The sequence below is a fragment of the Serinus canaria genome, chromosome 1 (assembly GCF_022539315.1).
Source record: "Serinus canaria isolate serCan28SL12 chromosome 1, serCan2020, whole genome shotgun sequence".
In the NCBI taxonomy this organism is placed as follows: Eukaryota; Metazoa; Chordata; class Aves; order Passeriformes; family Fringillidae; genus Serinus; species Serinus canaria.
Genome location: NC_066313.1, coordinates 89,194,615 through 89,207,457, shown reverse-complemented (window position 1 = coordinate 89,207,457; position 12,843 = coordinate 89,194,615). Strand labels below are relative to the sequence as shown.

The following is a 12,843-nucleotide window of genomic DNA, read 5'->3' as shown; positions in this document are numbered from 1 at the left end:
CTAAATAACTTGAAAAAATACAACAAAAGATGAATATTCCATAAGGTCTTTGAAATTTGAATAGCTAGACAGAGAGGGATGCTAAAAAGCAAAGGAAACAACAATTTTCTGTTACAGCTTTGCAATCTGTTTGTTTTAAAATGATCACTTTATGTTCATGAAGTTCTTCTGTAGTTTTTTCTTGGTAATAAACTAGTTTCCTGAAGACTGATAATATGCACACATATTATTATTTTAATATGTAACTGTTCTTGTAAATAAACAGAAAATAAAGAAGTTTTGTGTTAATTCATGCAGAATCGCTAATTTTGAGAAAAACTCCTGTTATTTAATGGATCTTTTTTTTTTTTATTTTCACCTTTCAATTTCAGTGATGATTTCTTGAAGCTGAAATGCAAGTACAGAAACCTGTGTCACAGAAGTGTTAGGTCTGTAAATAGGAGCATGAAAATGGGAGGTGCTGCAAAATGAAAATAAATTATTGGTCATAGCCAAGATGAAAATTGGGGTTTAGACCAACGTCCCTTTAGAGTTTGAACAGCAACATTAGCTTGACCACAGTGTACTTAGTGTGCATTAAATTATACATTTTGCAATCTAACCAGCAATAAAATCTGCTGAATTTATAAAAAGCACCTACGTTAAAGGTGACCTGTAACAAAACAGTCATATGTTCTTTCTGTTAGTATTTATGTAATGATCTCAAATAATTCAATTTCTATTTTTTTCTGCATGTTTGTTATACTAGAAATTTGTGCATTCTTTGTGGTAGAATATCTGGTGGTGTCCACAGAGCTATGTAATTGTGACAAAACAAAAGCCAAAATAAGCAGAAACTTTATTGTTTTAGCCATGAACTAGACAATAAGGGACAGCTTATATGATGGCTGCCAAAGAAGGGAATAGATTTTCATAACCATACAATTCTGATTTTGTTAAAATTGACTTTTTTAGTAAAAGATTGACTTTTATAAAATTAATAAGTTTATATTAATTTTTGAGAAAGTATTTGGTTTAGAGCCTTCATTTTATATGAAGTTGTAATCTGAGACTGAGTACAAAATTCTTGCAAACTTGAGTGAGTTCGTCGGTATGAATGGCATGAAAAAACAACAGCTGCAGAAAAGAGAGGCCTAAATACCTAAAAGGTGTGGTCTAAGGCATCTAAGAAAAAAAAAAAAAAAAGAAGGGAATAATGATACGCTTTTACTTCTCCTTCGTGCGCATTTTTTGCCGAGTTCTGCTTCTCCCTTTACCTATCACCGAGTAGTTTCTAGAGTTTGAGGGCTTAGTAGGGCTGTGATGTTTGGCCTTGTCACCGCACAGAGGTTTCCTAATCTGTTCCTGCCGCGCTCTGCAAGCGGGGTCGGTCCCGTCCGTCCGCCCCGCGCTCCCCGCCGAACTGCGCCCCAGCGCTGCCGCCGGGCCGGGCGGAGCGGAGCTCGCCTTCAGCACAGCTGGGCTCGCAGCACTCCTGGCAGCCCGTCCCGCGGCCGGGCGGGACGAGGCACGGCGGGGCAGCGTCCCCGGGAAGCGCCGGGGCGGGCGGGGGTCGGCGCCGTCCAGCCGCGGGCACCCCCGCCCCGGAAGGGCGCGGCGGCCGCTCCCGCCCGCCCGGGGCGCGGAGCGGCGCAGGTGAGGGCGGGGCGGGGGGAGCACTCACGGGCATTGCTGTCGCTGCTCAGAGCTCCCCGTGTCCGCCCAGGATCATTCACTGTCTACCTCCACTGCTCCCAGTTTCCTCCCAGTAGTCCCAGTGTCACTTTCTGGCTCGCCCTAGTGCCCCCAGCAACATTCCCCGGCTCCTCTCCCCCATGGTCCCCGTGCCCATAGCGGGGAGGGGGTTGGAATGAGATCCATCTTTAAGGTCCCTTCCAATCCAACCCAATCCATTCTACAATTACGAGTAATGCCAGCATCATTCACTAACTCCCCTTAGTGCTCCCAGTTCACTCCCAGCACCATTCCTGGCTTCCACTCCGTGCTCTAATGTCACCCCAGTTCTTCCAGTATCGCTTCGTAGCTACCCTCAGTGCCCCCAGCTCCACTCCCACTACCCCAGTGCCACTCCCCGGCTCTCCACCAGTGCTCCCAGTTCCCTCCCAACGCACCCAGTACTACTCTCAGGCTTCTCCCAGTGTTTTCCCTTCTCGCCCAGTTTCACTCTCTCCAGTGCTCCCAGTACGATGCACTGGCTCACGCCAGTAATCCCAGCCCGTTCCCAGGCACCCGCCGGGAGCCGTGCGCGGGACGGGACGGACGGGACGGGGATGGGGCACGGCCGGCGGCGCGCGCGTACCCGCCGCGCGTGACGTGCGCGCCGCCGGGGCCGCCCGGCGAGATCAGAGCGGCGCGCGCCGGGCGGGGGCCGGGCCGGTACCGGGCGGGCCCGCGCGCGCGCGCCAGGACCGGGGAAGGGCGGGGGGAGCGGCGCGGGGGCTGCCCCGGCCCCGCCCGCCGGATAAAGCCCTGGGCGGCGCGCGCGGCGGGCAGAGCGCAGCGGGCGGGGGCGGGAGAGGGAGCGCGAGCGCCTTCCCGGCAGCGCAGTCCCCTCCGCCTGCCCTCGGCGGGACTGTAGTGGCGGCGGCGGCAGCGACGGGGGGCATGCGGGGCCGCGGGGCGACGCGCCGCAGCGGCGGCGGCGAGCACATGGCATAGCCGGGGACGGCGGCGAGCGCCGGGCCGGCGTCACAGCGGGTCCGGCGGGGCGAGCGCGGCTCTCTGCATGTGGCAAGTGAGGAGGAGAGCTAGGGAGCCCGGCGGCACCGGCGAGCGCCTGGCGGCGCGGTCCTGAGCCGCCCGCCCGCCATGGATTGCAGCCTCCTGCGGACCCTCGTGAGCCGATACGTGAGTACCGCCGGTGCCGCTCGACCCCCCGGGCGCGGGGGGCAGCCCCCGCCGTGGCCCCGGGCTCGCAGGAAGGGCTCCGTCAGGAGTTGGGCGGTCCCGTGACCGGCTCGGCGGCCGGGGAGCCTCGGGGCCGCCGCACGTGATGCCCGGTGCAAGCGGGGATGCAGCTGCGGCGGCACCGGGTGCCGTGCGCTCCCCGCAGCCCGCCCGCCCCACGGGACTGTCCTTCGCTGAACCTCAGCGGCTTGACCTGGGTTCAGAGCACTGTAATTCACAGTGTACTGCGATACGTAGTCGGCAGGGCAAATAAAACCTCCAGCTCTCCAGCTGCTTTTTAAAAAAAATATGTTTGCTTTTGGTTTGTTTGTTACCTTTCTCTTCCCTATATTGTTTCAGTCAAACGACTTTTTTTGGGGGGGGGAATTGTCCAATTAAGTATACTGACGAATGGTCGGGAACGGTCCCAAGTTTTTGTAGGTGTGCGTAGTAAGATTCAAATACGCCAGACTTGAGAGTGCTCCGGGGAAAGAGGGTAGATGTGGCTCGTTGGTCAGCGTGTGAAAACCCAGCCACATAGCCCGAGAGAGCAACTGGGCAGCGCATTAGAGTGGGGTCCAAGTGTAGGCTGAGGTGCGTCAGTGAGTGCAGCTCCAGTTCCACGGAACACCTAATAAATGCTCAGGATAATGGTTTAAGTAGATTAGCAAGATGCCTGTATGTGTGGGGTTGTACAAGGCACGGGGACCAACAGTACTAGGACATGGCAAATTTCTGCTTGTGGGCATAGAAGTAATTTTTAAAAGATAAGGAGCAGATAATAGGAATTTTTAAATACAAATAGCTTATCTCCGTATTCAGGAAGTACTTTTGCCTTGGTCAGAGCACTCAAGTTTTCTCACTTAAAGTAAGTACACTTAGTTTTGTGTGTGCCAAGAGCTGTGTCCACCTAATATTGGCCAAAGTCTGTTTTTTGAAGTATAAATGAAGAAAAGTAGCAGAGATGAAAATTGTTCCCTCTTTTTTCTTCTGGTTTAGAGTGGGATATATGTGGGATGAGTAGAGATGTGAGCGTTAAAATCAGCTATGTGTGTAGGCATCTTTAGAAAGTGGTCCTAAGAAAACAAAGAGAATAGTCCAAATAATGTGTAGCAACAATAATAATGAAGTATAAGAGAATGGTCTCTGTGGATGTAAAGACCAGGTGAGTTGTGGTGAAGTCTCTTTGGAAAGAGGTAGGATCACTTTGGGTGTAGAGCTCTGTCAGTGCTGATCTAACTGTTGGATTTAGTTTAAGATTTCTTCCTTTGTATTTGCTCACATCTGGAGCCTGTACAAATGGTGTGGCCATTATGCACAGAGCAAGCACGCTGTTAAATCTCTTGTGCATAGCATTGTTGGTGACCTCTTCCAAGGCAGTCTTAAGCATCAAATATGAAGGAAGTGGGCTTGATAGCAGATGCAGTAAAGATCCCTGAGAAGACAGTATGTTGAAAGTAAGGGGCTTGAGCTCTTGAGCTGTGGACTGTCACCACCCTCCTGCACTGCTGATGAGACTAAGGCAGCAGTCTAAAAGATAAATGGAACATTAGTATATCCCATGTAAAGAAGGCTTCCTATTGCCTAGGTCACACTACCTTCTGTATTGTGTGTATGCTGACAGGCTATGCCTAGGTAATTGCCTAGGATGGTCCGTGCTGCCTCGTATATTTTCACCTGTTGCTTCTTGTTATTTTGCTTTTGCTCAGTGTCTTTACTTTCTTCCACGGAAAGGTAATTTTAAGGAGAAGGTGCTGTAAGGAAATTTGTGTTCATTTCAGTAAGACCGTTGAGGTCTGGCAACCTTATGTTTGCATTGTGTGGTTTTTCTCGTCTATTTCTCTTTTTTATCTCCATGGGTCAACTACTTTTGTACATCTACAGCAGTGAAAATGAAAAGTACTACTTTGACTGCTGGGCCTGAAACTGACTGCTCTGCATGAGTAGCAGATGTACATGTCAGGCGCATTGCTCCAGAGCCGTTCACCAAAGCTCCATGTGCACCAGCCAGGCACACAGATGTAGATGTGCTTGCCGCTTTCCAAACTGCTTTTAATAAGGGAGACAAGGCAGCGTCTCCCTTATTAAGGAAGACTGGAGACTGGGAGAGCTGGAGTGGACAGTTACAGCTTGTGTTTATTCCAAACTAGGCTCAAACTTGGCTTTCGTTAAAGTCAGTACAAAAAGTGTTTCATGATCAGGGTCTTGGAACTATGAATTTTTGTTCAACTTCAGGTCCTTCCTAGAGAAAGACTGGTCTCTGGATTATGCTGAAAACTTTGGCTGCTGCATCTGGAGATCCCAAATTAGCTGGGAGCTCTTATGGTACAATCTCGAGAAAACAAACAGTTGGGATGTGATGTACTAATGGAGACTGCTAATAGGATGATTTCTAATAGTTCTGTGTCATTACTTTTCTTTCCCAGTCCTGTTTGTTGTAGGACATAAAGGTATAAGCTAAATACTAGAGGGTTTGTTGTGGTTGGGAAGTTCCCTCACATTTCTCTTTCCCTTACTGGACAGTTTCTGTCCTGAAGCAGTGCAAAATCAGTGCACATATTTCTAAGGCCCTCTGGAAGAATAGCAATGACTGGATGCTGTCAGCTTCCTGGTTAGCATTTTCAAATATTTGCTGTTTTACCTGCAATGAGTGTCCTCTTTATATCTTCGAGGCATTGAAGAGTTTAGTGATGTGGGTTGAATAAAATATATGTTCAGCATGCTAGTCATACTGTACTTCATATCTCTTCACCAGGAGATGTTGTAGTCTCTTAGAAGGACAGAGGGAGTTGTCTTTATCTTAGTAAATTTTTAATTTGTAAATTTTTCTTTTGTTTTGCTCTTAGGATCATCTTGCACATTTTGGGTTTTTTTCACTTCACCTCTTGCTTCCTGTAACCGTGACTGCAGCCATACTCGATTTACAAAAATGATGGTGAAAAATAACTTTGTTATGGAAAAAGTTTGTTTCACTGCAGCACAGCTGACATGAAGTTCAGTTTTCCAAATCCTTTGGAAGCTGATAAGCAGCATTGTAATTTTCTTATTTGTGTATATTGAGGTGAATCTGTATATTTTACTGCTTTAGAATGTGTATGATTTGTATTAGAGGCATATTTAAGTAACAAAATAGAAACATCCTCATATACAGCTTTGCTTCTGCATGGAATCATAGAAACTGAGTAAGTCTTCTACATTAAGATCTATAAGATAAATTTTGACACAAAAAAATTACTATTTCCCAAAAAATGGAAGTAATGTCGGTGTGTGGGTAGTATGAACATTACTATGGGACTATACCCTTTGTCACATACTCTATAAAAATAGAACCTTTTTTATAGATGTTGCTTTTGCATCAGACAAAATGCTTCTCTGTCTTCTCCCTGGATTCCCCAGAGGATGTGTGCTACCCCCGGGAGGGCAGCTGCACAGAGAATACAGAATTAGCATGGGGTATCCTGGAAGTGTCATGCAGAACCTGCTTAGTAACAAGAGAAACTTGTTAGCTTAATATTAAACAGTACACTATTTAAAGGAAAAAACAAGCATATGATGGCAATTAAAACTGCCTCCATACAAGATTAGCTTCTGTTTTGTAGTTAAATTATTTGGGACACTGTGGATATCATTAGGTGATCTGTTCTGCCTGTGTTAATGCAGCTGCTTTAATTTTCCCTGATCACTTATTTTTTGGTGGTGGTATGACTTCTCCAGTCTGTCCCCATCGCAGTCAAAAGTTGGTTAATAATGTTTAAAAAGGTTTTGGTGACATCTTTCACCAAATGAACACTTTCCTTAATAAAACATGGGCATATGTCTTTTGTAGCTGTTCATGGCTGAACATGGATTGGGATATTCCTGAGTATTGTTGATTTGACTGTATCTGGGCAATCTGGGAAGATGTTGCTCTTCAGCATATGCCTGTTTGGACGCTAAATGGTTGTTGAACATCTTGCTGCCTATGGTGACAGTCTGTTCTGTATTTGTAAGAGAGCTGGCCCTGGACACTAAAAGCTCCTGCCTGGGTTGATGGCTTTAGGTTGTACAGTAAGGCTACTGGGTCAGAGGTCTGTATTGCTGAGGAGTTTTGCCTGTGTTACGTAGTATATTTATAGAGATCTTGCTACTTTACTGCTTCTCCTCTTTCAGGTTCTCCTGTTACTTTAGGATTACAAATCTGGATCTTAAGTATTTGTTACCTGTGTAAGTATCTCTAAATGAAGGTAGTAGCAGGTAAGACGTCTTTCCAGAAGGAGCAGTGATTTACTACAGCTTTGGTCTCTGGGGAGCTGCTGGCCTATTAGCTGTGCAAAAAATCTCTTTTTTGGGAGGCTGGAATAAATTGAGTTTACAAATGGATGCTCTATTTTTCACTTTAGTAGAAGTGGGTCAACTTTAATCGTAGTTTGAAAAGACATTTGGCTAGCCTAACCAGGAAGTTGTGGTAGGGATTTTTAGCAAGTTCTTAACTAAGTTTCATGATAGCCTGTGACATTTTGTCATTGACTTAGATGATTTTGTTGCTTTTGATTGGCATTATAATTCTAAAATTGTTTTCTAATTAGTTTTCCTAAGCATTTTACTTGTATATGTAGTCATAGTTGATAGAAATTAATATTGAACTTGAGTTTATTTATTTTTTATCTAACAGTAGAGGTTGATAACTGCTTTGACTGGAAAGTTGGTGAAATTGTAAGCCTTGGTGCTTTATAGTCATTTGTGTCTTAAAGCACAATCCATTTGTCAAGTGTTTCAGATCACCTATTGTTTTTAGTCTAAATTTAGTTAACTCACTTGAGGGTGTTTGGTTATTGCTTTTGCTTCTGAATTTATTCAGCCTCCTTTGCAGTCCTGCAGATGAGTATTAAACTGGTGCTGTTTCTTAGTCAACATTCCTGTTAAACAGTTTTCTTCCTAGGCAAGTAAGTCAGGAGCATTGTTATGTTTTGTTTCTAAGTTCAGAGATATGATTTGACAAAATCTCAAGCTGTTTTAAGCTATATATTAACTCACTCAGACTTTTTCTGCTGGCTGTGTTGAGTGTACAAAAGATGCTCTCTGTAGGATCTATATACTTATTCGTGGGTCAACAATTAGTAACTTGCACCTCTTAAGGGTTTGTGTCTATTCCTGGTATGTAATCCATTTTTGTTATCTCTTGTGCAAGTCTGTGTGTCACAATGTTTTTTTGAAACTTGAGATGCTTCCCATCTCTCAGCTCTGCTTCACTGCAGGTTCCAGTTCTTCCTGCTGTGGAAGGTTCAACAGAGGGCATCCAACAGCACGAGTAACTTTTGAATTCCTGTTTCCCTAAGCACCATTGCTTTGTTATTTGCCTAATTGCTTTTTTCTCCTATTTTTTGGGGGGTGGTTATCTGTATGAGTGTTTCCTGCTGACTTTTCAGCAATTTATTTAAAAAGGGCAAAGTTTCAAAGCTTTACTTAGGTTTAATTTTGGTGAATGTAGCTGACAGAATTTAGCACTCTTGCAAATTTTGCTCTTCACACTGGTAGTGAGTCTTGTGTTCATTCTGGCTTGTAATGTACTCTAAAGATATCTCAGTATTATCTGATGCTCAAAAAGTGCCCAGGTTGTCTCCCTTCCCTCTCTTTCCCCATCAGTTATTTATTGCTGAAGAGCAATAAGCATAGAGAATTGCATGAGCTTTGTTTTTCCCCTCCCCCCGCCCCACTCCATCAGTTAACTAATTTACACAAGAAAAACATAATTTCCTTTTTCTTTTGAGAATAAACAAATGAAAATAGGGCATTGCATATGTAAAACAGTTAACTTACAGGAAGTCAGTGTACATATTACATGCTGGTTGCTATTGACTACAAAATATTACTCATCTGCACTCATCAGATGTTCTATGACAGTAGAAAACATTGCTTTTGGAGCATCTAAATTGTAGAACTGTTTCAGTGACTTTAAATAGATCAAGAAGTTTTGATCTTTTTTTAGCATCAAAAATCCTGAGATAAGAACTGTATAGTTGCTTTTGGCTCTTGATAACACGTTGTTTTGCTTAAAAAAAGTTGAATATTCTGCTTTTATATGCTTTCTCAAGCACCACTGAGTATCAGTTCTGCAAGCAGGAAGCCTTTTGAGAATTATTTTTGGGAATGGAAGAGGACACAGTACCACATAGCATGTTTATAGCTTAACATCTCTGATCACCATTTCTCATTGATTGTTTTACTTCTGTCCTACAGTAGTGGTCATAGAGCACTCAGAAAGCAGTGACTGGGCTGACAAGTGAAGTATTCCACAAATACCATGGCTGGCCACTCTTTGTGGTGTTGAGGTGGGCATAATAAAACTTAGTCCATTTAGCTAGGTTTAAGTGTAACTAGAAATCCATTGTGTTTTCTGAGGTGCTCCAGCAGGATTTACTGTGGGATGCCTGCTGCATGTCATGTGCAGGTGTGTCAGGGAGCAGAAACAAGAGAAAACTCTCGCAGAGAAGACTGAGCAGATGTTTTAGAACCTGTTATGCAACTGGATTCAACTTTACTGTTTTTTTTCTTTGGTTTTTTTGTTGGGATTTTGTTGTTGTTGTTGTTTGAGCAAAATAGTGTACCTCTGCACCTAGAAGTTTTTTTAGACAGATATTTTTTCCAGAATAATTCTGCATATTCAAGTGGCTTACCATTACACAGGATAATGTATTATTTTATAGTTGTTGAGGGACTTTTCAGCAGAAGTTCATCCTGAGCTGTGAAGTAAAATGACACTGGAATGCTATTATCTTCTCTGCTCTAATTACCATGGCAACAGCTGCAGGTAGACAAGGCAAACCAGAGATTCTTACTCTCTATCATATGTACACAAGCTGTTTTTCTTCCCTCTCAGTAATGAGAAGCCTGTGGCACAGACTCTTGAGTCGACATTAAAAGTGTTTCATTTGTTTTTTTTTTTTTCCAATTTAATTTTGATTGTAATTTTGAAAGTATTGAGTATTTGTGATACTATATTAAAAAAATGCCGTTTTTTTAGGAAGAACCTGGCAGCCTAGCTTGGATTGTTCTCGGAGACTGAGGACATAGGCTGCTGGCCCAGTAGTTTTTTTGTTTGGAAGATCACAGAAGATAAATTATAAATTGCTTAGACATCTTTCTGCTTCCTGATGTTAATTTCTATTCAGCCTTCCTTGGGACAGGGATGAGAGCATTGTCCACCTTTCCTGTAGCAAGAAGTTGTAAGGGTAGTTTAGTGCTTCCAGGTAACAAAATTACTGTGTCACAGGAAGAAAACTGGGTGTGAACACAAGCTTGTAATGACTGTTTCGGGGTTGGTTTTTTTTCTTGTTATCTAAGTGTTTTGCATTGCTTCTCATGATTCCACCTATTTCCCTCTTTATTTCTCCATCTGCATTTATATGCATTCATGTGCAGATGGGTTTACATGTGCTTCCTTAAATAATGTGCTATTCTTTTAGCAATGTCAAAAAGTATGCCAGGATTTACCAGGGATACAGATGTGTATTGGTATTAAAAAAAAAAAAGGGTCTTCATATGAGCTCTTTTCTGATTACTCCGGCATACTGAGAAAGTGTGTTTTGGTGTGCTTCTTATTTACATCAACTGTGTTGTTACTTCTAGCATGGAAGCTTAACTACTTGGAGATGTCATAGAAACATTTTTTCTTTTCTTTTTGCTCTCCCCTGTAGACTAATTTTCCTTTTTGAAATAGGAGAATCTGTTTCCTTCATTAATCATTAAGCTCATCTAGATACGGGCCATGGTGAGGGGGGAATAGTGTTTCTTTTTCCTGGTGACACTCACTAATCTCTTTGCTTCAGTCCAAAGAGGATTTCATCTAACCTATTTTGACTAGAGGATTAAGGACAATTAGGCTCTTCCTCTGCTTCACCATTAAGATGGGATGTTGTGAAATCCTCTGAAAAGAACATCTGCTGATGTGCCATTAAAGTTTTGCAAAATTAATATTAATAATCAAAATATTGTATGCAGAAAACAAACCTTGTGTATGAAGTACTTGTCTGGAGATAATTGTATGGATGGACTGGAGAGAGGGAAGGAATACTATGCTGTTTACCCAGTAGGATTTTTTGTCTCTGATGCTTCAAATTTACACTGTGGAGTAGACATTCTGAAGAAGCAAAATGGATTTTTTATTATCTGAATTGCATTAGTAACTTGCAGATCATGCTTAGCATTTTACATAGTTCTTCACTTCTTTTCAAAGTCCTATTAACGAGCTGTTTGCAGAAATTATTTATGCTAGTTATATTTGTTGTAAGTAGCATCTCTTGAGATGAATCTGAATCAGCAGTGGCATTTGATGGCTAGCAAGAAATTCTATATTTGTCAAGAGGTCATTAGAAAATAAAACTGAAAAATACTACTGTTACTGGAACATATATGATGTGCCTAAGACAGTATAAGGATTAATGTGAAGGAAAAATGTCTGTGTATATTTTTGAGAAGGTTGGCTTGCAATTTCATACTGTAAATGATGGAATTGGTTGCCTTCCATGAAGCATGGATAGTGTCCTGTGAAGCTACAAAAAAGGTAGTTAAATGACACTTGCCTCTGAGAAATTGCACTTGTAGTCTTAATTTCATTAATAGTAGTTGTAGGTAAGTTATGGAAACTCAAAGGTTCTTTAGGTTTATTTCCTGCAGAACACTCAAATCTAATCCTGTTTTTTGGATTGGTAATATAGCTGAAGAAGGGTTGTCGAGAAAAAGCTGAAGTCTATTTACTTGGTCTTACTCTTGAGGTGACTGTGAGTGGAATAAAGTGTAATTTTCCAGGCTGGCATTATCCATGGTTCAGGAATGAGAGGAATGTTTGGCTCTGGGATCCCAAAGCTCACTTCAAGGAGAATTGGGTTCTGTTGAAATGTATCTGGTGTCTTTGCCTATGGCTTGGGCTTGAGGCTATAATAATAGAGGGCATGCCAGTTGCTGGATGAATTTTGGGAATGTGGAGGAAACTTTGTTGGGGAGTTTGACATCTACTTATTCAGTGAATATTTTTTCAGAGGGGGAAGACATTTAAAATTTAACTGCTTGAAAGTTCTTAAAAGCTAGGCTTCCTTTTAATCTTACTATAAAATGTGCCTATGTGGATATACACTCTTTTATTATGTGGAATACAATATGTATGAAAGAGGTTACTGTACATGTAGGTTTAAAACAGTTTATTGACTGAGTCATGGCTAAAAAAGTAAACTTTTATGCTGATATTTGCAGAAGTGTAGTGTAAGTAAGTTCAGGCCAGAGGTTTTGCTTTGGTTGAAAAGACTCCTTACTCTGAGCAGATTGTGATAGATCGATGTTAGTCCTTTAGTTTAATACTCAACACTTTTTCTGTAAACATAGAATACACTGACATGCTGTTGTTTATTGGTGTGTTGTGTGTGTTACAGAACAGCTGGAAACATCTTTCTGTTAAATTGTGTAGTTCCTTTTTTTTTTGATTTTTTTTGTCCAGTGGAATTACACTAACAGTAACAATAGTGTTCAGAGTTACCTTAATCTTTCATATTCTAGTCTCCTCACCATCAGTATGAACTTTGGAAAGCTTAACTCTGATAAATCAAATTTTTTGCTCACCTAGGCCAAGAAAAATATAATAAAAAAGCAACCTTAAGTACAAAAAACATTATCAAGTTCATTTAATGTTTGAAATCCATTATATAGATTTTAAAATGTCTTATACTGTTTCTTCTTAAAGGATATTTAGTATTTTTATCAGATTTTCAATTCCTGACTGCCTTAAACAAGCAGTTTTAAGAGTTCTAAACAAATCCCTTTTATTTTTGACTTTAAGCTCTTTCTATATTGCTGGTACATCAGATACATAGCTAGTTGAATATATGGCTGGTTGTTAATACCATAGTGGGGAGGATGGGGGCAGGTGGGCTAAATATAAAGAACTTTGTGTAGTGACAGTTATTGAGCACAAGTACACAATTCTTTCAC

The 12,843-nt window shown here is 42.2% G+C and overlaps 1 protein-coding gene across 5 annotated transcripts in view; it reads left to right on the top strand.

The window, feature by feature from the left end:
- Positions 1-2,519: 2,519 nt before the first annotated feature.
- Positions 2,520-12,843, top strand: part of ATP11A (ATPase phospholipid transporting 11A) — a 117,936-nt gene continuing 107,612 nt past the window's right edge. For 2 of the 5 annotated variants that reach the window (XM_050970137.1, XM_050970147.1), the window contains exon 1: positions 2,521-2,847. In XM_050970137.1, coding sequence (XP_050826094.1) covers positions 2,809-2,847 — 39 coding nt within the window. In that variant the 5' untranslated portion in view covers positions 2,521-2,808. Of the gene's footprint in view, positions 2,848-12,843 lie in introns of all 5 variants that reach the window. The other 3 variants (XM_050970151.1, XM_030234154.2, XM_018908982.3) reach the window with 3 other exon arrangements.